This window comes from Stegostoma tigrinum, chromosome 9, assembly GCF_030684315.1.
Source record: "Stegostoma tigrinum isolate sSteTig4 chromosome 9, sSteTig4.hap1, whole genome shotgun sequence".
Taxonomy (NCBI): Eukaryota; Metazoa; Chordata; class Chondrichthyes; order Orectolobiformes; family Stegostomatidae; genus Stegostoma; species Stegostoma tigrinum.
Window position 1 is genome coordinate 83148011 of NC_081362.1, and position 26388 is coordinate 83174398.

The 26388-nt window shown below is 41.2% G+C and overlaps 1 protein-coding gene across 1 annotated transcript in view; it reads left to right on the top strand.

Moving 5' to 3' along the window:
* The window catches only part of riox1 (ribosomal oxygenase 1), a 61570-nt gene that overhangs the window by 27686 nt on the left and 7496 nt on the right, over positions 1–26388 (top strand). Inside the window, exons 4-14 of the mRNA XM_059648695.1 lie at positions 84–183; positions 2623–2736; positions 8748–8854; positions 10101–10208; positions 11114–11148; positions 11265–11443; positions 14788–14892; positions 18276–18420; positions 21710–21830; positions 25621–25720; positions 25969–26055. Coding sequence (XP_059504678.1) covers positions 84–183; positions 2623–2736; positions 8748–8854; positions 10101–10208; positions 11114–11148; positions 11265–11443; positions 14788–14892; positions 18276–18420; positions 21710–21830; positions 25621–25720; positions 25969–26055 — 1201 coding nt within the window. The remainder of the gene's footprint in view (positions 1–83; positions 184–2622; positions 2737–8747; positions 8855–10100; positions 10209–11113; positions 11149–11264; positions 11444–14787; positions 14893–18275; positions 18421–21709; positions 21831–25620; positions 25721–25968; positions 26056–26388) is intronic.

Sequence of the window (26388 nt, forward strand, 5' to 3'; positions counted from 1 at the left end):
TTAATTCCTGGAGCGCATTCAAAATTTACATAATATATACTTGTTAATTTGAGGCTTAACTTTTGTTGCATTTTTCATTTCAGTGACATTTGGGAAAAGACCCCAGCTTTGATTAGGCGTCACAACAGCAACTACTACAAAGGATTATTTTCCTCAGAAGATTTTGACAGAATTCTGAGAGAGGTAAGCTCACAAAGTACCTTTTTTCACAAGTTCTGAGCAATATAAAACTTGCAGAACAACTGTTTGTAAAGTTGTGTTAGTAACTGGTATATGCAGCTCGATTCCTCTCTTCTGTCTCTGCCTGTCTCTTCTGTCTTTTCTTGCCTGTCAGTCTCCTGCACCCCGCCCCCCGCCGCCCGATCCGGGAGAAGGAGGAGCCTGCCTATGGCCCTGATGGCTGTCCTACATGATTATTGCTTAAAATAGCGTTAACACTGCCACCCTTTCCTCCAGAGGAGTTCTCACCTTAGCCATTCAAATAAATCAATAGCTCTGTTTTAGCAGGACTGTTGGGAGCCACTGCATAGATTAGAAGCATTTTGCAATACCAGGTCCTCTGGACTGAGAGTTGGGTCTGGGGGGCTGGGTTGAGGAGGCCTGGTGGAAAGGCTAAATGGAAGACTACTTTGGGCTGAGTGCCTATGGCCCTGGGGAGCCCTAAAAGATGTTTAAGTGGCCATCAGTAGACCACTTAAGGGCCCCAAAGGCACAAAGGGCAGGCCACCTGACACCTTTTTGCTCCACCCCTTAATCCTTCAAAACAAAATTCCCGATGGGTCAAGGGCAGGTGGTAGTTGTTCGAAAGATCGTTTGCTGGAATTTATTTGCCTACAGCGAGTGCAAAATCTAACCTGTTTATTTTTCAGGTTTCCATTTGAAAATTGTAAAACTATTTAACATCAGACTCAGAATCATAGATTGACCTGTCATGTCTGTTCCACCTCTCTGCAAGATCAGTTCATCTAGTACAATGTTTCCATTCTTTTCCCTTAGCACAGCAAATTTCTCCTCTTCAGACAATGATACAGTTCTCTTTGAAGACAGCGATTGAATATGTTTCCATCACAGTCTCAGTCAGTTTGTTCCAGATTTTGACCAATGCTACATAAAAAGACCTTTCCTCCTGTTCCCATGAGCATCCTTCCTGGCTACTATGGTACCTTCTAGTTCTTGATCCCTCCAGCACTGAGAATAGATTCTCACTTGCAGTTTCGATAACAGCATTAGCAAGCTAAACGCACTGGCATTTGCTGGCCTTTCCTGAGGGAGGTTGGATGCTTCTAAGTCCAGAAAGAAACTGGGATGCTCCTTTGATTCTGATTGGACTCTGCTATCTGCATAATGATATGATAAAGGGATGCTGTGAAATCAATACTTTACAGGTGGCTTTTGCAATCCTACTAAATGTGGAATGTTTCTTAATACAGCTGTAAAGTTCTCCTGGGACTTAACTTGATCAAAACACGATCCTATTCAATCTCAATTTTCAATTTACCGGATCACTTCACATTCTCTTCCATGATAAGAAAAACCTCATTCAAATAGAACATTTTCACAAAATGCTGACGTTTCTCCACTACCTGTTAGACTGAACATTGTTATTTCCTAATCTCACCCAAAGACAAGAACAAAGATAGTGGCATTATTCACACCACAGCTCAATAGTTTTTAATTTCTCTATCAATGTTTTAGCATTTATAGCTAAGGTTAAATCTCTAAATAGCCATATTTTTACCCTAAAGATAACTATGTTAACTGTGGGAATTACTCACACTTTACTATGTCATGAGTACCCGTGTTTTTTTTTTGAAGTTCTATCTTGAGTAATAAACAGCAGTAAAATGAAATGGTCTGACTTTATTATCCAAGTTTCCCCTTTTGGGGTATACAGAGAGTGAGAAGGAATCCATTTTACAACAAGCTGCAAGTTAACAGGAGATTTGATTGAGTCATTTTGTTTCCAGTGACTGAGGAGTCAATAATTAGAGGAAATTCAAATGAACCAAAGGCGAGACAGAAAAGTCTTACGCTTTTGAATTATATTGTTCTATAATGCATTGTCAGACATATTGGTGGAAGCAGATTTAGTAATAACTTGCAAAACGAAATTTGGTAACTATGGGAGAGAAAAACAATTGCAGCAACATGTGAAAAGCGCAAGGGATGGGGACTAAATAGGCATTGTAACGGCATAGTCATGAAGGATCAAATGGCTTTCTCCTAAGCGTGTATCATTCTATGCTTTTATTATAATTGGAGAGCAAATGAAACAAACCTACTATTCTCTCCAGATGTGTTTGGTGCCAATTAAGCTCCTCATTAAATTCCAACAATTCTGACAGTCCTGAGTACAGATTACGGAATTTTAAAGACAAAGCTGCTGTTCTATTCTCTTTCTTATCCTCAAATCCTGTACAATATTGTGTTATACTGGCCGTCATGTGCAGAGGGTTGTTTGTATTCATACAGACACCTATGTTATTAGCATGAGGATTGTACTGATTTTAATGAAACTACTTCTGCATGGACTTGAATAAGCTGAATATGTGTATGATGCAACAGTATTTAGCTCAACTTCAATTTCAAACACTGTTTTATTGTCGGTTTGTTATTTTAAAGGACCATGTTAATTTTGGAGTAAACCTTGATGTAACAAGTTACTTTGATGGGGAAAAGGAAACTCATACTCCTACTGGCAGGGCATTACCTGTAGTGGTATGGGACTTTTACAAGGTAAGCAAAATGTGCATGCTTTTGGAGATGAACTAACAGGCTGAAAGAAGAGATTGTTTCAAACTATAAATTTAAATGCATTTGCCAGCTGCTCTTTGTTTTAAGTGTGTGAGAGGTTGAGCGAGGAAAATGTGGTAGTGCTATCACATCAAAGAATACCAGTCTCATTGGAAGACTGCTGTAAAATTACTCACATTGAAAAGCATTGGGATCAGTTAGGTAATAATTCCTTCAATCTAATATCAGGCTAAATCCTGCAGAATATTCACTTCTCACTGATTAACAAACTCAGCTGGATCTAAAAAGGTAGCCATTGTTGGCTCGTGAGGTGCAATGAAAGATGTACTTCTTAAGCTTGCAGGAAGGGCCTTGTGTCACAGTGTGGGTTCAACAGTGTTAACTTTGTGGCCAAATAGTGTTCCTTTTGATAACTTGCTGACATGGTGTGCTTAGGAAAAGTGCCCACGTGATGCATTAGGTAAAATGTCAATAATTTTCAGTATAAGAGCTGTTATGATACAGTGGTAGTGTCCCTACCTCCTGGACCAGTGAGGCCCAAGTTCATGTCTCACCTACTATAGAAATGTGTAATAACATCTCTGAGCAGGTTGTTTAGAAAATATCTGAGTTTTAAGGATTTGGACTCTTGTGGTGCAGTGTCATGTCCCTACCTTTGAACCAGTAGGCCTGGATACAAGTCCCATCTGCTCCAGAGATGTATCATAACATTTTGAACAGGTTGCTTAGTAAATATCTGAATCTTCAGTGTTCTGCTATATTGTGCATGTTCTACATCGAGGGCCGAAGGGCCTATTCTGCACTGTATTGTTCTATGTTCTATGTTCTAATCACTAGCCTCAGCAGTATGGCCAGCTTTCAATGCTGTGAAACAAAGGGTTGAATTTTATCACTCCCAGATGACAGGAGCAAAGGTGAATCATTTAGGAAAATATGGCAAGATCAAATAAATAAAATTCTCGAATTTGAGGAAAAATGTCCAATTCTGCAACTATTCTTTGAATTGTGAGAGGCATGAATCTCGCTAGTGAGCAGTGAGAGGGTAATTAATATCTGTTTAGATGTCATAATTAACTAATCTTCTTCATTCATCCAAAAACAAAAATTGCTGGAAAAACTCAGCAATCTGGCAACGTCTTAGAGAGTAAATAGATTCTTTTGGATCCAGTGACCCTGCTTCAGAACTGATGGTATATAGGAAAAGGTTGATTTTATAAGATGTTTTTAAGTTTTTGTTTCTGATTTTCAGCATTTGCAGTTCTTTTGGTGTTGAGAAACTTGAAAGCGTTCAGAATTGATGTACAAGGATATTGCCAGGTTTGAACTGTAGGGAGAGGCTGAATAGGCTGGGGCTATTTTCCCTGGAGCGTCGGGAACTGAGAGGTTTATAGCATCATGAGGAGCATGATAGGATGAAGAGCCAAGGTCTTTTTCTCATGGTAGGGGAGTTCAAAAGTGTTTCTCAATCTCTCATATGCCAGAGGGATATTAGATGGCAGTAATTCCTGACAGGAAAATCCTTTTGGGTGTCTAGCGATTCTTTGCGGTACATCTGTGACTTATTTAGAATGCGGTTTCCCACTTCGATACTGCGCTTTGAAATGCACTAACAACTCTCGTTGAAATATTGCCGTTAGGCCACTGTGCACAGGCACAGACACCCATCTCCTGGATTTGCTTACAGGGCGTCTCAGGGCTTCGTGCTTGCTCTATTTACTTTACTATTTAGTGCAACGGAAAACCAGGCATTTTGTCATAGTTGTTGGTTGTATTCAGTCAGGTTGCAGGGAGACCGACATGTTGCACCATGTAGCACTGTGCCATATCGGTGACTATCGACAGCATATGTCAGCAGCTTACACAGCAAAAGCACTGCATATGCTTCAGTTAAATGGCCATGCCTCAAATCTAAGATGATTAGTCCTTGGTCACGTCAAGGGGATTGTCTTGCAACAGTCAGTCCTCAGTCTTGGATATGGTCACTCAAACACTTGTGGCAGTCAGATGTTCCAAATCCCTACAGTCTAGGGAATCGGTCCATGGTCAGCCCCGGAAGTCCGATTTAACCATTCAGTCAAAGGCCTGGTCACTCATCAGTCAGGGCTATTAATCCAAATTTGTTGGGAAATGATCATTGTCAGTCCTGAGGGCCAGTCTGCTCAGTTAAAGCTATGGGCAGTTTCTGGGGTCCACTGCTGGGTTGACAAGCTGGGGAAATGAATTGTGACAAGTAGAAGTGGCATTTTGAGATGCAGAGGAGATAATAATTGTGAAAGGGGGCACCTGACTTAAAAAAGGTGGGAGATGAAAGTGCATTGGAGAACAAGAGATGCTATCAGCATGAGAGCAAGAGAAAGATCAGAATATGATGTCTTCAATTCCATTTTTTCTGGAGGAGCAAGGTACATTTATACTACAGACTGAGGATGTCCCAGGATATCATCACATGCTGGAGCAGGACTCTTGACCTGAAAGGATCATACAACTTCATTTTGTTTCCCTGTGATGCAGATAGTGCAGCAACCAGGCAGAAGGCTTTGCCAAATTGGCTAGCTTCCCCCAGATGCTGGGCACTATGAGTTGTTCACATGTTGCATTGAGAGCATCATAAAATGCAACAAGCTTCATCAGTGAGAAAAGGTTTCATTTCATCAATGTACAAGTCTGATCATAGTTGAAGTCTGCATCAGGTATTGTGGAAGCCACCAGGATGCCTGGATCCTTGAAAATTCTTCATCATCCTCCTTTGTTACATGAGTCAGATGCCTTGCAATGATGTTACTGGGAGACAAGAGCTTTCCTCCGCAACTATGGTTGATGACTCCAAGCAGCCTTCTGACTAAAGCAGAACTCCGATATAAAGTAGCTCATTCTTCAACCAGGGCAACTGTGGAGCAGATGATAGATCTGCTCCAAATGAGGCTCTGATCAACGTTCCCTATAATTTTCATTCCGCTGCACAGACCTCGAAGTGGAAGCTAATTTGTCAGCATGACGGTTGATGTATGTGGAACTCATAGTGGCTGCACAGCTTAGAGGGAACATGTTTGAATTGGTGTACATTTCAGGGAGTGTGTCACATAACCCATGAAAGAGCTAGGAGAGTGGCATTGATATTTTGAGGAGGACCTTGAGTATGAAGAGCATCACCTTCAGCACGATACAGCAGTATAGCTTCAGACATGACAAACCAGATTGACTTAATTGACACGCAATTCCAATTCATGCGAGCTGGGTACAGTGATCATTAATTGACAATTGTAACTTGTATTTGCAATTGACTGTCATCTTAGAAGCAGTGAGGGCACCACCTGGTTGACTGTACTTCACCCAGTGCACACCTGGGCTTTTTAGAGAATGCACCACCAGGAGTCTTGGGAGGACCTAGTATTGGCAAGTAATTCTACCATTGGTGTGTGCACAGTAGCCCAAGCAGGGTGCTGTAGAAGTGGTGTGCACATGATGAGGTGAGTCACAGAGAATTGTAAGAGAACTAGCTAGAGGTCACAGAGGAAAACCCTGCAAAAAACTCCCTACAATTTGATTTGGTTTGATTTATTATTATCATGTGTACCAAGGTACAGTGAGAAGTGTTGTCTTACGTGCTTTACAGGCAGATCGTACTATACAAGTGCAGGATTCAATGTCACAGCTGCCAAGAAGATGCAGGGAGAGAGGCAGAACAACATTAACCTTAAAGATCTGTTAACAGCAGGGAAGAAGCTGTTCTTGAATCTGTACGTGTTTATAAACTTTTATATCTTCTCCCTGTCAGGAGAGGGTGAAAGAGGTCTTTGATTTTGTTGATAATAAAATGTGAGGCTGGATGAACACAGCAGGCCAAGCAGCATCTCAGGAGCACAAAAGCTTTTGTGCTCCTGAGATGCTGCTTGGCCTGCTATGTTCATCCAGCCTCACATTTTATTATCTTGGATTCTCCAGCATCTGCAGTTCCCATTATCTTTGATTTTGTTGGTTGCTTTCCTGAGAATAGATGAAGCCACTGGATGGAAGGCTGTTTGGCCTGTGTTCACAATTCTCTTCAGTTTCTTTCGGTCATGGGAAGAGCGGTTGACATACGCTATGATGCATGCAAGTAGGATGCATTCTTTGGTGTGTCTTTAAAAATTTGTAAGAGTCTTTATAGATATGCTGAATTTCCTTAGCCTCCTAAGGACATGGAGGCCTTGCTGTGCTTTCTTGACCACAGCGTCAATGTGAGTAGGCCAGGACAGATCATTGGTGAACATCACTCCCAGAAACTTGATTCTTTCAACCATCTTCACCTGAGCACCATTGTTTCGGACAGCGTGCACTCCATTCCACTTCCTGAAGTAAATGATCAGCTCCTTCATTTTGCTGATGTTGTGGAGAGATTATCGCCCTTACACCATGCTGTTAAGCACTCTGTCTCCTCCCTGTACTCTGTCCCGTCATTGTTTGAGGTTCAGCTAACAACCATGGTGTCATCAGCAAACTTGTAAATGGAGTTGGTGCGGAATTTGACTGCACAGTCATGTGTGTATAGGGAGTACAGTAGGGGGCTGAGTATGCAGCCTTGGGGAGCACCAGTTTTGAGGATTATTGTGCAAGTGTTGTTTTCTCTCTTTACTAACTATGGTCTGTTGGTGAGGAATTCAAGAACCTAGTTACATAGGGGGAGCGAGACCTTAAATTGACACTTAGCTGATTTTTATTTTGTAATAACATACAATAAAACTCTAAATGTTTTAAAAGATTCATTTGCAGCATGTAAGCATTGCTTGATGAGTCAGCATTTATTACCCATCCTTAGTTTGTCCTTGAGATGAAGGTGGTGAGCTTCCTTCTTGAGCCACTATAGTTCATCTGTTGTAGGTCAACCCAAAGTGCTGTTAGGGAATGAGTTCCAGCATTTTGACCCAGTGACATCAAAGGAACAGCGATATGTTTCCAAGTCTGCATGGTTAATGTTTGTGGATGTGACTCCCATCGGGCATGCTCCTTTGTCCTGGATGGCGTTAAGCTTCTTGAATGTTGTTGGAGCTGCACTCATCCAGTTCCACAGGGAGTATTCTATCATATTCTTGACTTGTGTCTTGTAGAGGCTTTGGGAATTTAGGAGATGACTGAACTGTCTTAACTGCAAGAATGTGAACTTCTCTCATAACCACGGTACTTCTGTGGCTAATTCTGTTGAGTTTCTGGTCAATCATAACTCCCAGGTTGTTGTTAGCGAGGGATTCAGTGATGGTGATGTCATTGAATGTCAGGGAGCAAGGGTTGCATTCACTCTTGTTGAAGCTGGTAATTACCTAGCACTTGTGACAAGCGAATGTTACTTGCCACTTGTCTGCCCAAACTTGAATATTGTCGAATCTTGCTGCATTTGGGCATGGACGATTTCAGTATCTGAGAAGTCACAAAAGCTGCTGAACATTGTGTAATTGTGAGGGAACATCCCCACTTTTAACCTGATGGTAGAGGGAAGGCCATTGCTGAAGCAGCTGAAGATGTTTGGGTCAAAGACACCACCCTGAAGGACTCATGCAGAGATGTCCTGGAGCTGCGATGACTGACCTGTAACAACCACAACCTTCAATAAGTGCTATTGTTCCCTTGCTGCCCAAAAATGCAAGCTGTGGATGTAATGCAGTTATTTTTGTCAATTTTATGCAGATTCAGCTTGTCAGCTTTGGAACCTGGCTCTTTTATTTTTGCTGTTACCTAGAAAAGAATTGAGTGTCATGCCCAAAACAGATTAGATAAGAGCTGCTTTAGGGACATTTACAAGTTGTTCATCTGTTCCATTGGCAGATGTGCTCCTACTTTATATGCATGTTTGGATCTGTATTCAAGCCAGAGATAAATATGGATAAGTTTTCAAATCAGAATTTTTTTATTGCTGTGTTTCTAGGAGGTATTTATGATCCATTAAACTGTTCTCTTTTAGGATTGAGTTGAACTGATCGGGGAATTAACTATTTAACAATGTATATTAATTTCTTTGGCAGAATGGATGTTCTTTGCGGCTGCTGAATCCTCAAGCCTTTTCCGGAACTGTTTGGAATATACTGTCTATTCTTCAAGAGTCTTTTGGGAGCATGGTTGGGGCTAATGTGCAAGTATCTCTTATTTTGCTTTTTGTTTTGTGTCAGTGTCTATTAGTAAATGAGTGGAAGATTCCAGTACAGTTCTGTTTAAAGGACAACTGTGGGAAAGCAAACCAAAATTTTTCTTTCTGAATACCTAATTGTCACTGTAGTCCAAGAGTAGAGTGCAATGAAAAATTCTAATGTGTAGCGATGCTACATCATTTCAAATATGAATGTAATTTTTATTCGGGATGTTGGATGAATGAAGTGAAATGTTAATGTACTTTTCAAGAGATTATTTTTCCCCTGTTCCATGCCTTCGTCCAAATAAAGGGATTTGCAAAAGAGTTATTGTGATTTCACCAACTATGATTGAATTCAATATCAAAGAAAAACACAAACTGCTTCACAAATGGGATTTGGGTTCTTCCCTTTTGTCTCCCCCTCTCCACCACTGCAAATATAACTCAACATGCATAGACTGACTTGCTATTTTGTCAACATGATAAGCAAGGGGAAAATACTCACCAAAACTGTTATTGTTCCTTTTGTTCCCCGATTCAAAATTTCTATAATCAAGGATGTAGTGTTGTTTATAAAATGGATTTGAGGTAATCAAATTTCAAAGTGTTTTAACTTTGCTAAAATGGTAAATTCTTTGAAGACAAATGGATACCATGAATATTTTCTTAGGTTCACAGTTTTTTTTTGTGATCACTGTTTTTCGTCTTTGTGTATTATGACTGAACTTATTAGAAGAGGCACAAGCTTCTTTTTCTCTTAGCAAGTCTACTTGGTTTGTATAAAAACATTAGTTTAGTTGAATAAACAAAATACAGAAATAATCTAAAAACTGAAAGAACCGTGGATGCTGTAAATCAGGAGCAAAAACAAAGTTGCTGGAAAAGCTCAGCAGGGCTGGCAGCATCTGCGGAGGAGAAATCAGAGTTAACATTTCGGGTCTGGTGACCTTGCCGCAGTTCTGAGGAAGGGTCACCGATCCCGAAACGTTAACTCTGATTTTTCCTTTGCAGGTGCTGCCAGACCTGCTGAGCTTTTCCAGCAACTTTGTTTTTGTTACAGAAATAACCTGTTTTGTTAAAGTCTCATGATTGTCAAGTGTGTTCTCATTCAATTCCTATTGATGGAAATGTCTTATCCACTGAAATTTCTAAAGCACAGATTCAGTTGCTACATTCCTTTTTAATGAATTGGTTTTTAAACTGTGATGAAGATCTTTTTATATTCTTTCTTTTTCTTTCCTTCTTAAAGTTATCTCACTCCTCCTGGGAACCAGGGATTTGCACCACATTATGATGACATTGAGGCATTTGTGATTCAGCTGGAAGGTAAAAAGTGCTGGCGTGTCTATGATCCTAGGTATGTAAAATGTGCTCTGTCCGTAGAGACAATAGTGGCTGGCTCTTAGACTATTTGACCTAAGACACGCACTGTTTAACTAGTCATTCTGTGTTTTAACTAGCACTCATTTCACTGCATTAAAAGGGATGGAAGTCTATAGAAAGGACATTACAATTCAGAACATTTCCCACCACTGTGCCAATCCCAGTATCACTGCTATGACGGTGCATCCCAGTATTCTTTTGTTGAAAGCAGCTGACACCTGCTTTTAAAAAAAAGAGTCTCCAGACTGAAAGAGAGCATATTTCCTGCCAGTTATGCTATGTTCCCATAATCGTTATTATCAGTTGAAAAAGTGGAAGGGAAATGCATTTACGAACAGTTGCGTGTATCTTATGACTGTCACTTCACATTATGCTGCACACTTCTATTGGAGTAGATGGATAGTCTTTATAAATGAGTCATCTGAAGGAAGTTAAGAAATTACTGTGCCCTATTTCTAAGTTGATAAGAATAAAGGTGTATCACTTGAAAGCTGTTGTCTTTGATTTTGTACCTTGTAAAAACTCACTCTCTAATGGCACTTATGGATTTACCAACACCAAATGGACTGCAGTGATTTAGGATGGCAGCTCACCACCCACTTCTCAAAGGCAGCTAGAGAATGGGAAATAAATGCTGGCCCAGCCAGTGAGTAGAGTAAAACTGTGACCCAATATAATTCTCCTTTTCTACGGGAAGCTCCGGATCTCCAAGCTTCGTGTGTGTAAACTGTCTTATAAATAGGAAAAAAAACAGCTCCTGTTGACATTGTTCTTCAGAGTAATGTTTCTACGCTTACTGTAACACACTGATGTTACTTTGCTTCTTTTCTCCCCCTGTCTAAGAGATGTATATTACTGTGCTTTTTCATGCATTCACAGATCAAGTGAAGAAGTTCTTCCAAGTATTTCAAGCCGTGAGTACTTGAGTTGTATTTGGTTCTGTTTATAATTTTTAACATGATGTTGAAACATTTTACGCTAAGAACTGCCTTAATGTCTTAATATGATTATTTTTTGCCTTTTGTCCTAGGTAACTTTTCTCAGCAGGAAATGGGCACTCCTATTATGGATACTGTACTTGAAGCTGGGGATATGTTGTACTTTCCAAGAGGCTTTATCCATCAAGCGTCCTGCTTGTCTGAAATACACTCTCTCCACATCACCCTGTCAACTTACCAGAGGAACTCTTGGGGAGATTTGCTACATAAAGTAGGTGGACATTTCTGATATTCAAGGGTCCTGCAGGGAAGAGACTTATTATTCTGTGACAAACCATTTTCATTATCGTTGTTTTGACTTCTGCATAGTCCTGTTTGAATATTTGCCATACGGTGATTAGCCTTACAGGAAGGCTTGCTTTCAGCTCTTCAGCTGCATGCCATAAACCATCATATAGTATGCTGTGCAGGCTCACGCATCAGGATAACTTCAGGTTCAGTTTCTCATGTGTGCTGAGTTAACTAGTATTAATGACGCACTCTAATTTGTGGTCAGACTCCAATCAAAAGGGCTCGTAAATGTTGATGCTCTCAAAGAAGAGCTCTTGTGGTATGGTGTAGTGTATCTGCTTCTGGGCCAGAAGGTGCGGGTTTGAGTCTCACCTGTCTTGGAGATTTATCATAACATTTGCAGACATGTTGATTAAAAGCCGCCTTTTTGTGCTCTCAATTGCTGTATGCTGATCCCCTAGTTTTGTGAACAAAAACACAAGTTGCTGGAAAAGCTCCGCAGGTCTGCCAGCACCTGTGAAGAAAATATTAGCGGTAACCTTTCCAGTCCTGTGACTCTAAATGTTGTGTATACACATCTGTAAGAACAGAATAGAACAGACTTGCTGAGCCGGATTTTGTGACTCCCCCTCCCAAGTGTCTTTTCGACAGTGGGCATTTAATATGAAGGGTGGGTAGCTCAGTCCCTTCCTGCCCAACTTAACCTGGCTCCTTTAATGGCGGTTGGGGAAGCCACCCACTGGGGCCCTTACCTTTGGTCATTTAAGGCTCTGAACTGACTCAATCAGTTGACTTCAGTTCCCCTCTGCTGCTATCATACACCGGGCAGTGAAATGTGGATGAGAGTGAGAAAGCTGTTTTTTTTCAATAAAGTTGGTGTAAGTGTGTAATTTTATTTGGGGGGAGTGCCTGAGGGCAGATACTATGTGTGCATCTATGGTACCCTCACCTTTTGTGCCTTTCCACCTTACATCCAAAGCCTACCCCAACACTTTTCTCCCGTCCAAAAGGATCAGGACATAGCCTTTCTCCCCCAACACTCTACACCCCACCAAACTGCCCCCTCCCCTCCCCACAATAGAATAAATACTGTACCCTCCGCCCTTCACTTCAGCTCTCTCCCCATGGATGCTGTCTGACCCACTGAGATCTCCAGCATTTGTTGTTCTCAGTCCAGATTCCAGCATCTGCAGTAATTTGCTTCTACTTAGGACATAACTAGGTGGGGTTGCCAACAATCTTCTTGTTTGTGACGGGCTCCTCCAATGGGGTGGTTGGGAGAGGGGGGGATGGGAAAAGAAGAGTTGGGGAAAGTGAACAATAACATCACCAACCCCCACGTAAAATTCAGGCTACGGATTCCATGATAGCAAATTTTGCAAATATACTCCCAAGTTTCACATCTGAATAATACTCTCATGGCAAGGTACAGTTGCCAGTTCTTGGCTATACGTTTGCCTTCACTCAGCTTGTAGCGGTTTTTTGCTGCAAAGTTGCTGCAACTGCAATATCGGTGTGGTAATGGACCAACAATGCTTCTCCTCAACTTATGAGATGTAATCATTTGAGAAAGATACGGGGACAATCAAAGTGAGCTATTTCAAGTCAGTGTTTTGCTTTAACAATTGTTCTGATGTTTCAGAGGTGTTTAGGCTCCTTGTTGGACACCGCAATTGTCTGCAATAAGTTTAATATGCAATTAATGTGCAAATTCACCAAGTGCTTTGAAATAGCAGGGAGGCCAAAGAGGAGGTCCTGTCTCTGTGAATCTCTGGTGGAACAATGTAAATTGACCAACACGTTCTAGAGCTCTATTGTTCTCTAAATCCCCTAAAATTGCTGACCCACTTACATATAAATAAGTGTGCACTGTTAACCCAGTTACTTATGCAGCGGGATTTGATGCTGTATGTCATAAGATAATTACAAGTGATTTTTTTATTGTTTCACGATAAATTTTGCAATTGCAGATATGCTACAGCAGCCTCCAGTGGCAACAGTAAGCTATTGCATGATCACTACTCACATTCTAGATTCTTTGGAGGCTTCAAGGATATTTTGGGGGACCAAATTCCACAAAACACATGTCAAACTGTGAATTAGTGGATGTTTTCAAGCTTGATTGTTTTTCTATAACCGTTGCAAATATCCTAGGCTAACAGTAATGCTAAAATGTGCCAAAGCTTCCTTTTCTCATAATTATTATAAAGGTTATAAGAAAGGTGTATGATTTGGAAGTTAAGGTTTTTTAGAAGACAATGTATTTTAGTTTCACTTAGGTGAAGATAGCAATTTTATTACGAGGTTACAAAGTGCTTTAGCATAGACACCTAAATAATCATTTCTAGGAAAACATGTAATTCATTTAAATGCCCAGCAGGATCCTTGTGGTGTTGATTGATGGCATGTATACTCTACAACATACAGGAAAACCAGAATAGGAGCCATAGTTAGCCAGCTCAGAAGAATTAGAGTTTCAGTTCCAAAGAACAGTTTGTTCCTAGTAGGGTATCAGGTTTGATGTTCAGGAAAATAGCCACCCCAGCTGAAGAGTTTTAATTTGTAAATCTCTAAGTGGTGAGAACTCATTAGAAGATTTCCATGTGTCATAACTGAACGGAGGCAATTAGGACTGAAATAAGTCATAAAACTGTCTCAAAACTCCAAGAAGGATAACTAAGAGTTAAGATTGTTGGAGAAACTAGGAATTAAGAAAGAAGTTAAAGGGTTGAGATAGGTGTAATATATTTTTCTGGAACTGTATATTCGTAAATATGTTATTGGGAAACAGATCAGGACATTTTTCTGTTTATGTTGAGACTTTCTAAACTTAGAGCTTTTTAAAATTCTTTTTCATAATAAAACTTGTATTCTTTTGTGAAAGAACATTGCCGACCTCATAAATATGTTTAGTGACCACCCAACTGTAAAATAAAATTAAACTCATGATCTATCAAGCTGGGTTTCACTCTAGGATCTGACTTGCCCAGTATTGCTATCAGCTAGGATCATTATATCATGTATTCACTAGAACAAGTAGTGTAGGTAGTGTGAAAGCAGGGCATATTTGACCTTGATCTTTTTAGATTTCCATGTCGGCACAAAGATTGTCTCTTGATGTAATTAACCATACAAATGATGTATACTGTTAATGTTACCCATAATGACATATGATTCCTGCAGATTGTTTGTTTGTTTATTTGAAGTAATTTGTAAATGTGACCATGTGGGCAGGTTTTGAATGGCACATTTTGCACCATTTCTTAATCTTTCAATTTAAAATACAATATCCTTAACATATTTATCATTTTCTTTTTATTGCAGCTTTTTCCTGGTGCCTTGGACTTGGCTATAGAAGATGATGTAGAATTCCGTGAGGGTTTGCCTCTTGATTACCTGGACTATATGGGAGTTCAGAATTCTGAAAGGGTAACTTTCCAGTTTTGCAGTTCTATGTTTAATGTCTTGTCTTCCTTCAGTTTTCTAATACAGCTAATGTTAACAATAAAGCTTACAAGCCGGCACATATTTTCTTTTGATTAATGTAACTTCTCAGATATGGAGGCGGATGTGTATTTGTCTTTTCGTTACATAATTTTTTGGAGATGTGAACTCAACACTGGCTTTGCTTATTGATTGACTTTAGTTGCCCTTGAGATTGATCATAAGATGATAAGAAACAGGGTCAGGGATGAGAGGGTAACCAGATAAAGATTAAGACCCAAAGTGACAATCTGTGTTTGGAGCTGGAAGACACAACCAAGGTTTTAAATGAGCACTTTGCAGCTGTAGAGAAGAACTATGTGGGTGTGGAAATCAGGGAGGGCCACTGTGATATACTTAGACAAATTAGTATTGAGGGAGAAGAGGTATGAGTGACTTTAGCAGGTTTGAATGTAGTTAAATCCCCAGCTACAGATGAGAGATTTCTCAGGCTTCTGTGAGAGGCAAGGAATAAGATTACAGGGGCTCTGACATTAATTTTCAAATCCTTTCTGGCCACAAAGGTATCAGAGGACTGAAGGACAGCAACACGGTACTATTATTCGAGAAAGGTTATAGGAATAGACTAGGAAACTACAAGCCAGTAAGTCTAACATTTGTGATAGGGAAACTATTGAAAAATATTTGAGGGCAGAATTAATCTTCACTTGGAGAGGCAACAGATAATCAAAGATGATCTGCATGGCTTTGTAAGAGAGAGATCCTGTCTAATTTTTGAGATGACTGTCCTTAGAGATGAGGATAGTCCAGTTGATGTAATGTATTTGGACTTCAGTAAGGCTTTTGACAAGGGGTGGCACGGTGGCTCAGTGGTTAGCACTGCTGCCTCACAGCACCAGACCCGGGTTCAATTCCACCTTTGGGTGACTGTCAGTGTGGAGTATGCACATTCTCCCCATTTCAGCGTGGGTTTCCTTGTGGGTGCTCCAGTTTTCTCTCTCAGCCCAAAGATGTGCAGGTTAACGAGATTGACCATGTTAAAGTGCCCATCGTGTCCAGGGATGTGCAGCGTGGATGATTTAGCCGTGGGAATTGCAGGATTCCAGGGATAGGGTAAGAGGGGTGAACCTGTGTGCAGTACTGTTTGGACAGTTGGTGTGGATTTGATGGGCTAAATGGCCAGCTTCTGCACTGTAGGAATTCTGTGATGTTATGATCCATGACAAACTCGCTAAGAACCTGAGAACCCATGGGATCTAGGACAATTTGGCAAACTGGATCCAAAATTGACTTGGTGGTAGGAGCGTAGGGTGACAGTCACAGGGTCTTTTTGTGACCCAAAGCGTGTGTCCAATGGAGTGTCTCTTGCTGGTTGATGTGTACATTAAAGATCACATCATGAATATGGAAAGTTTGGTCAGTAAGTTGGTAGATGACACGAAAATTGGCAGTGTGGTAAATAGCGAGGGGGAAAGCCTTTGACTATAAGATGATATAAAAGGGCTGGTCAGATGGGCTGAATGGAATTTGATCATGAAAAGCGAGGTGATGCATTTTGAGAGGACTAGCAAAGCACAGGAGTGCATGTTGAATGGTAGGACAAGGCATTTGAAAGCATCTTCATCCAGAAATGCCAAGTGAACAATGCATCGTAACTGCCTCCGGAGGTCCCCAGTATGACAGATGAAAGTGTTCAACCAATTTGATTCACTTCATATGTTATCAAGAAACAGCTGAAAGCAGCGAATACTACAAAGGTTATTAGCCCCAAAAACATTCCAGCAAATTTACTGAAGACTTGTGCTCCAGAGCTAGATGTACTGCCAGCCAAGCTATTCCAATACATTCACAACACTGGCATCTACCTGGCAAGGTAGAAGTTTTCCTAGGGATGTCCTGCCCAAAACAAAGAGCAGGACAAATCCAACTCAGCCCAGCAATCTACTTTCAATCAGCAAAATGATGGAAAGTGTCCAACAATCAGCAACATTACAGAACAACATCTGCTTGGTGATATTCAATTTGGATTTCTCCAGCTCCGCTCAGCATATCAATCCATTGCAGCCTTGATACAAAAACTTGGGCAAAAGTCCCAAACTCAGAAGGGGAGGTGCAGATAAATGCCCTTGACATCAAGGCAGGATTTAACCATCTAGATGAGGGCAGCTGCAATAACACACAAGCTTGACAATGCCCGGGATAAAACCATCTACTTGACTGGCACCCCATCCAACACGTTCCACTCACGCCTTCCACCACCAGTGCACAATAGCAGCGGTGTGTAGTATTTACAAAATGCATTGCAACAACTTGGCAAGGTTTTTTACATAGCACTTTCCAAACACTTAACCATGACTTGGAAAGACAAAGGCAGCAGATACACTGGAACCCCGACCATGTGCTGGTTCTCTTTCAAGCCATGGTCATCAGAACTTGGAACTATATTGCCTTTCCTTCACTGCTGGGTCCGACCTGGAATGCAGTCCCGTAACTGCACTGAGAGTGTGACCACACCACAAGGACTGCAGTTATTGAAGAAGGCTTCTCAGGGGCCTTGTCTTTTGTATTGATGTACTGGATTCTCCTTTTATTGACAATGGGATATTTGTGGAGCCACTTTCTCTGCCTCCTCCAATGAATTATTAAATTGTTTACCACCATTCATTGCAAGACTCCAGAGCTTGGATCTGATTTGTTTTTGAATTGCTTAGCTGTACCACATGCTGCTTATAGTCCTTGGTATGGAATTAGTATGGTGTTGCATTTTCACCAGTTTGATATGTTATTACTTCTGTCTAGTGCTACTCCTGGCATACTGTCACGCATATTCAATAAATCAGGGTTGATTCCCTGTCTTGGTGGTAACAGAGTGAGGGTTGTGCCTGGCGACAAGCTTTCAGATTGTGGTTGAATACAGTTCTACTGCTACAGACAGCCCAAAGCGTCTCATAGTTGCCTAGTCTTGAGTTGCTAGATTAGCAGCATCATTGCTAGATTTGTTTCAGATCTCTGCTATTCAGCAGCATGGTAGTGCCACACCTGACAATGATGGGTGTACTCCATCGTTTGAAAAAGTTTTTATCCTTTTTTTGCTAAAAGACAACCCTTATGATTTTTAGCTTCCAATAACAGACTCTGATATCATTATATTTTGACATAGTTGCATTTTCGGGGCTAAAACACTTTTTTTGTTATGCATTGTTACCCCTTTTGTGGTACAATTTTATAAATCCTAACCAGTTGTGCCTTTTACTCATTATTTTTTAGGGATGTTGCTTGTATTGGTTACATGTGCTTTACCCATGCAGGGCCACGTTTCAAATCCTGCAACTGCCAACACTTCACTGCATCTAAATTTTCTTTTTCAGGAGGATGACCCACGGAGGGAGTCATTTAATAAAAAGATTTATAATCTCATGAGGAAGTTACTCAAATATGCACCAATTGATGCAGCTGTTGATCAGAAAGCCAAAGATTATATTCATGACTGCTTACCCCCTGTACTGACAAAAGGTACTTTGCTTATTTTGTTGCTTGTTGCATTTTCTTGTGGTTTGGGGTGTTAGGGCTATTTGTCCTTTCACGAGTTGAGCAAGTCTGGGTAAAAGTCCTGTGTTCATAGTGTGTAAAAAGAGTTTTTATCAAAGCTTCACATCTTGCACTCGTCAGGACAGTTAGCAAACTATAAATTTAAAGAGGAAAAATAAAATTTATACCCTGAGAGCAGGATGCCTATTGTTTAAAATGCGAACTCTGAAATGCTGCCATGGAGAGTCTCATAAACAAAATAACCAAATTTTGTTTAAACTTCCAGTCGAAATAGGTGACCAAGACAATACCCTGAGAAATGAATTAGAGAATGGCTGTCACCTGTTGTATTGAATTTAAACAGGTGTAACGTGTGTATGTGCTCCTGAGGTGCTGCTTGGCCTGCTGTGTTCATCCAGCTTCACACTTTGTTATCTTGGATTCTCCAGCATCTGCAGTTCCCATTATATCTAACGTGTGTATGTATTCTTTTTGACAACAATGAGCAGGGCTCTGTGTTTAATAAGTGTACTATCCATACATTCAGGTGATCACATGCCAACCACCCTAAAGTGATTTGATTTTATTATTGTCGCTTATACAGAGGTACTCTGAAAAGTAGTGTTTTGCATGCTAACCAAACAAGTCATGCCTTCTGTAGGTTCATCAGAGTAGTAGAAAGGAATGCAGAGTATAGTACTACAGCTAGAGAGAAAGTTATTTAGCAAATGTTGACCAGATGTGGAGTCACATCTATTGTTTGGTGCTGTGTTGTGAGTTTTGTAAGTGCAGGCTGGTTGAGTAGACTCCTTATCTTGCTTGTGACAAAAAGCCAAAGGGCTGTACTGTTTGGTATAATTCACCAGTCTTTGAGATGTATATCTACATACCTGGCATCACACCCAACACTGGTATTGATATACCACATTATTCATTTGTTTGATAGACAAAATATCTTTTTGGCTGTTATTGGTAAATGCTAGCCATGTTATGGCATAGTGGCAGCATGAAATAGCTAGTTTCACCTGTCACTCAAATGTTTGAGCTATCTTGCTCCTCCAGGGTCATCTGAGGTGGACTGAGCACTTTTCAGGATTAAAAGTGAGTTTGCACAATTTACAATGAGGAATTATCTCATTAGTGTCGTCATTATCCTGCAGAATTGCCTTTATTCACCATATTTCATTATCAAGTTTGCATAGTGAGTAAATGGCTCAAAGCCTTATTTGCGTGGCTGCTAATAAAGCAATAGTCAATGTTAAAACCAGTAAATCATCAGTATGGTGGTGGAAGAACTAGAGCCTTGAGGGACAAAAGCTGCTTACAGGAGGAGGATCTTTTGTAAAGAAGAAATTTGTGTTTTCTTTAAGAACACATGAAGAAGTGAGCAGGGAACTGAATTGTATTCTTTGCTCCAGGGGCATTTGTCATAAAAATTGAAAATTAGAGACTTTTATGTGTAACTGGATCTTGGGCAGATCACTACAGCATCTTTATGAACCGGGAGAGAGCAATAATCAGAATTTTAACCTGCTTCTAATGTTATGGAAAGATGGCAGGAGAATGGGGTTGAGAAACATAAGACCATAAGACATAGGAGTGGAAGTAAAGCCATTCGGCCCATCAAGTCCACTCCGCCATTTAAATCATGGCTGATGGGCATTTCAACTCCACTTCCCTGCACTCTCCCCGTAGCCCTCGATTCCTTCTGAGATCAAGAATTTGTCGATCTCTGCCTTGAAGGCATCCAACATCCCGGCCTCCACTGCACTCCATGGCAATGAATTCCACAAGCCCACCATTCTCTGGCTGAAGAAATGTCGTCTCATTTCAGTTTTAAATTTACCCCCTCTAATTCTAAGGCTGTGCCCACGGGTCCTGGTCTCCCCGCCTAACGGAAACAACTTCCTAGTGTCCACCCCTTCGAAGCCATACATTATCTTGTAAGTTTTATTAGATCTCCCCTCAACCTTCTAAACTCTAATGAGTACAATCCCAGGATCATTAGCTGTTCATCATACATTAAACCTACCATTCCAGGGATCATCCCGTGTGAATCTCCGCTGGACACGCTCCAGGGCTAGTATGTCCTTCCTGAGGTGTGGGGCCCAAAATTGGACACAGTATTCTAAGTGGGGCCTAACTGGAGCTTTATAAAGCCTCAGAAGCACATCGCTGTTTTTATATTCCAACCCTCTTGAGATAAACGACAACATTGCATTTGCTTTCTTAATTACGGACTCTACCTGCAAGTTAACCTTTAGAGAATCTTGGACCAACACTCCCAGATCCCTTTGTACTTCTGCTTTACGAATTTTCTCACCGTTTAGAAAACAGTCCATGCCTGTATTCTTTTTTTCCAAAGTGCAAAACCTCACATTTATTCACGTTGAATTTCATCAGCCATTTCCTGGACCACTCTCCTAAACTGTCTAAATCTTTCTGCAGCTTCCCCACCTCTTCAGTACTACCTGCTTGTCCACCTATCTTCGTATTATCGGCAAACTTCACCAGAATGCCCCCAGTCCCTAATGTATAAGGTGAACAGCGTGAGGCACTGTATCAAAGCCCTGTTGGAAGTCTAGCTAGATAACATCTACTGGGTTTCCCTGGTCTAACATACTTGTTACCTCTTCAAAGAATTCTAACAGGTTTGTCAGGCACGACCTCCCCTTACTAAATCCATGCTGACTTGTTCTAATCTGACCCTGCACTTCCAGGAATTTAGAAATCTCACCCTTGACAATTGATTCTAGAATTTTACCAACTACCGAGGTTCGGCTAAGCGACCTATAATTTTCCATACCAGTCATGATCGAAAGTTGGAGCAAATGCAGTAAGCCAAATGACCTAATTCTGCTCTTATCTCTTATGGGCTAAGTTAAAACACTCAGTTAATAACCTGTCTTTATCAACGACAAACACATCGTGTAAATATGGTTTCTTTCTTTCTCCCTAATCTTTCCTCTTGCCTCAGCTCCTGATGGAACTGCCTTAACTGACATGAGGCCAACAGAAGGAACTTCCTTCAGGTGATTGATTTTAGATGAAAGTTCGAATTGTGTTTCAATTTCAACTTGTATTTTGACTTTTTCATTTCTGAAGAAGGGTCTAGGCCCGAAACGTCAGCCTTCCTGCTCCTCTGATGCTGCTTGGCCTGCTGTGTTCATCCTGCTCTGCACCTTGTTATCTCTGTAATGGCATGTAATATTTTGTATACAGTCAAAACTGCACCTGCCTAGTACTAAATATCCATTGTGTTTTTCACTTCTAGAGGAACTAGCCTGCACTGTATACAGTGCACCAGCCCGATGGAGAGATGGTGGGCCACGCAATGTTGTTCTTCAAATCCGAGGAAGTACCCGGATACGAATGCTTCGCAGTAATGTTGCCAGGTCCCTTATTTCTACATTCCCTATTCAAGATATTTCAGAATAATATCAGTGTGAAATCTCATCAAATGTGTTTTTTATAAATTTAACATAACATGCTTTCGGTTCATTTGCAAGTACTAAATAATAATGCTGTATGTCCTACTAAAAAAAGAGAAACTTTGACTCTGGGTTGCACGTCCTCACTATAATGGTCAAAACTTTTTGACAGGAAGTACTAACCTTGAATACATCTCTTCCAATTTGGTTTGATCAAATATTTTTGAATAAAATAGAAGTATGATAGACTCATCTTTGCGGAGTCATGATCGTCTGTGTTAACAATATAAAACATTATTTGCTGACAGCTGTGCTGCTCAGAATACTGAACATTTCCATGACGGTTCTTGAAGGAGAGCAGGGAAGTTCTCTCAGGCATCTTGGCAATGGTGAACTCCTGTCCAACGCTATTGAAACCAAAAGAGCTGCAGCTGCTGTAAATCAGGAACAAAAACAGAAGTTGCTAGAAAAGCTCAACAGGTCTGGCAGCATCTGTGAAGAAAAAAAGAGTTAATGTTGTGGGTCCAGTGATCCTTCCTAAGAACTGATGGTAGCGAGGAGAACATTGGTTTATATGCAGAAAATGGGGCAGGGAGTAAATGATAGGATAAAGGACAGACCCTGAAAATAGAGAAGAGCAGTTGGATAAAGAAGTTGCTAACGATCTGACTGGGAGGGTGAATAGTTGTTAATGGGGACTGTTAGTGACTAACAATAGGTAGTGTGTAAAGGTAGGCTATGCGATAACAAAGCCTGGTGTGTGGGGTAGGGGACTAGGACATAGTAGAGTTTAGACCCTAAAATTATTGAACTCAAGATTGAGTCTAGAGGGCTGTAGGGTCTTTAAGTGGAAAATGAGGTGTTGTTCTTCCAGAGATAATGGGAACTGCAGATGCTGGAGAATCCAAGATAACAAAGTGTGGAGCTGGATGAACACAGCAGGCCCAGCAGCATCTCAGGAGCACAAAAGCTGACGTTTCGGGCCAAGACCCTTCCAGCTTGTGCTGAGCTTTTCTGAAATACTGCAGCAAGCCAGAGACAGAGATATTAGCCAGGGAACAGGGTGGTGTGTTAAAGTGACAGTCAGCAGGTAGTTCAGGGTCTTGCTTGCAAGCAGAACGTTGATATTCTGCAAAGTAGTCACCCAGTTTACGCTTCTTCATTTCTCCAATGTAGAAGAGACCACATTGTGAGCAGCGAATGCAGTAGACTAGATTCTGGGAAGTGTAGGTGAAAGTGTTACTTCTTTGAGCCCTTGGACAGTGGGGAGGGAGAGGTAAAAGGGCACGTGTTGCACCTTCGGTTGCAGTGGAAGGTGCTCTGGGGCTGTGGGGAGGTGTTGGGGGTGAAGGAAGAGTTGACCAGGGTACTCCAGAGGAAATGGTCCCTACAGAAGGTAGGCAAGGGAGGGAAGAGAAATGTGCAACTGGTAGTGGCATCTCGCTGGAGGTGGCGGAAGTCGCGTCTGATGATGTGGATGCTGGTAGGTAAGGACAGGGGAATCCTGTCGATGTTGTGGGTGGGAAGAGAGGGGTTGAGGGTGGAAGTGCGGGAGATAGGTTGGACCTGGTTGAGGGCCCTGTCCACAATGGTCCTAGGGAATCCTTGGTTGAGGAAGAAGGTGGACATTTTGGAGGCTCCCTTGTCATAGCTGGCCTCATTTGATCATATGCAACGGAGACAGAGGAACTGGGAGAGTGGGACGGAGTCTTTCCAGGAAGCAGGGTGTGAAGATCTATGGTCCAGGTAAATGTGGGAGTCAGTGGGTTTATAGTGGATATTGGTGGCCAGTCTGGTTCTGGTGGCCCTAGAAATAGCAACACAGATAGAGTTGATAGCCAGAGACTATTTCCCAGGGCAGAAATGGCTAGCACGAGGGGTCATAGTTTTAAGCTGGTTGGTGGAAAGTATAGAGGGGATGTCAGAGGCAGGTTCTTTACGCAGAGAGTTGTGAGAGCATGGAATGCGTTGCCAGCAGCAGTTGTGGAAGCAAGGTCATTGGGGTCATTTAAGAGACTGCTGGACATGTATATGGTCACAGAAATTTGAGGGTGCATACATGAGGATCAATGGTCGGCACAACATTGTGGGCTGAAGGGCCTGTTCTGTGCTGTACTGTTCTATGTTCTATGTTCTATGTTCTAGATGTCCAGGAAGGGAAGGTCAGAGTCAGAGATAGACCAGGTGAAAGTGAGGGCAGGGTGGAAATTTGAAGCAAAATCCATGAACTTTTCCAATTCCGGTCAAGAGAGAAGCAGCACCAGTTATGTCATTGATATATCAGAGAAAGAGTTGTGGTTACGGACCAGAACAGGACTTGAACAAGGAATGTTCCACGTACCCCACAAGAACACAGGCATAACTGGTGGCCTGTCAAAGAAAGTTCAGAGATAACAAAGTGTGGATCTGGATGAACACAGCAGGCCAAGCAGCATCTCAGGAGCACAAAAGCTGACGTTTCGGGCCTAGGCCCTTCCCTCTCTGATGAAGTCAGCTTTTGTGCTCCTGAGATGCTGCTTGGCCTGCTGTGTTCATCCAGCTCCACACTTTGTTATCTTGGATTCTCCAGCATCTGCAGTTCCCATTATCAAAGAAAGTTCAGAGGTTGGGTGGGAAGGGAAGTGATTAATAAGAAGCCAGAGTTTCAGGGATTTACAAGTCCATTATAGTAGTACTGAGATAATTGCTAGTCCTTGATAGCTTTAGAGGCTCATTCTCTAACACATGTCAAGCTGGATCAGAAAGGAAAGTTTAAAATATAACCTGTTCTATTACACTGCTGTATCTGTCAGCGATCAAGCAGCATCAAAAACACTAGCCCAAATGATTCCTCTGTCCAGTCGTAATTAAACACTGCATCCAAAGTGTTAACCTTTCCTTCACTATATGATGCTGATAAGCCTATAGTGTTTACTTGGCACTATCTGTTTCTATTCATTTTCCTTCTTGGAGAGCATAGATTGGGAGAACATGTTGATGTCTGGAACTAACAGTCATAAATATTTCAAGTACTATTCTGTAGGATAATTTCCCTAAAGTAGGCAAAGGAAAATACTTTCTTGGCTTGAAATTAATGCAGTAATTCAAAAGTATTACTCTCCTTAAGCTCAAAGGTTTCTCCACTTATAGTTTTGTATAATAAACCCCAGTAAAAATTCTAATTTTCAAATAAGCAGTAATGAAATAGATGAGCAAAATGAATTGCTAAATTGTTGTGTTACCTTTCAGAATTTTCCTACTAAGACTTTTCTATCTCTGTCTACTCTCCTGCATGCGTGCACCGTCTCTCCCTCCCTCTCTCTCTCCTCTCTCTCTCTCCTGCCCCCCCCCCCCCCCCGCCCCCGCCGTCGCCCTCTCTCTCCCAATCCCCCTCCCATACCTTCCTTCCCTCTCTCTGTCTCTTTCTTATGGAAATTAAGAAATTTTGGGGAAAAAACCCCTGTACAATTCCTGCAACTTTTTTTTATTAAGGCCCTGCAGGCCATCTGATCCTGGGGACATTTTGTGTTTCAGTGCATTTAGCTATTACTCGAGATAGGTTTCGCTTCATGATGCACCAGAAATATCTGTCAGCAGTAGGGATTGTGATAGCATATAGAGACAAAGTCAGCATGCTTTGGAGCTCATTAGTGCCTAATGCTCTACCTAGCTGGCAAAATTAAAACAAAATCTGTTATTTAGCTCAGACTCTACATCCTTTGATGTGACGTGAATGCTAATTAATGTAATTATCCACTTTGTTTGACCTTCGTAGATTATGTGGTGAGAATGGCAGCATATTGCTGTACTACACGATAGAAAATTCCAGAGACTACCACAAGGAGGATGAAAAATGCATAGAAATTGATCCAGAGGTAAGATGAATTGTTCAGGTTAATTGTAAATTAATTTGCTGTGATACCTTTTTAAAAAATTCTTTGTCATGGAAATTTTCTTACAAAATTTCCATATCCATAAAAAATGGCCAGAGAAATGTTTGCTGGAGCCACATACTAGACTGTGTTTATTTCCTTTAGACAGTATGTTGACCATGGGTCGTGCTTACAGAATTAAGTGATAAATAAGTTTCTGCAAACATAAATTGTTCATATTTCTCTTGCAGCTTGCTGATGGGGTGGAGCTGTTGCTTTGCTCGTACCCGCAATATATAAAGGTTGATAGTCTTCCAGCTGGTAGTCTGGATGACAAGGTATGACATTTCTCAAGTATGGTAGAGTTCAAATCTAGAAATTATTTGCTTGTACGATCTGTGCTAAGGTCTCTGATTTGAACTGAGATGACTCCACCTGCTTTGGAATAAGGATTTGAGTCGGGATTTATGTAGAATTACACAGAATATGTAAGACAGAAATAGCTCAAACAGCCAGGCCAATGTTTATAGTTTACTTGAGCATCCTCTCAGCCTTCCTCAGTGTAACCCTCTTCTCTTTCATTTGCTCGTTTAACTTCCCCTTTGATGCAAGTCCTGCATTTTCATCACTCTCTCAAAGTACATTTTTTTTCTGAATGCCCTATTTAGGTT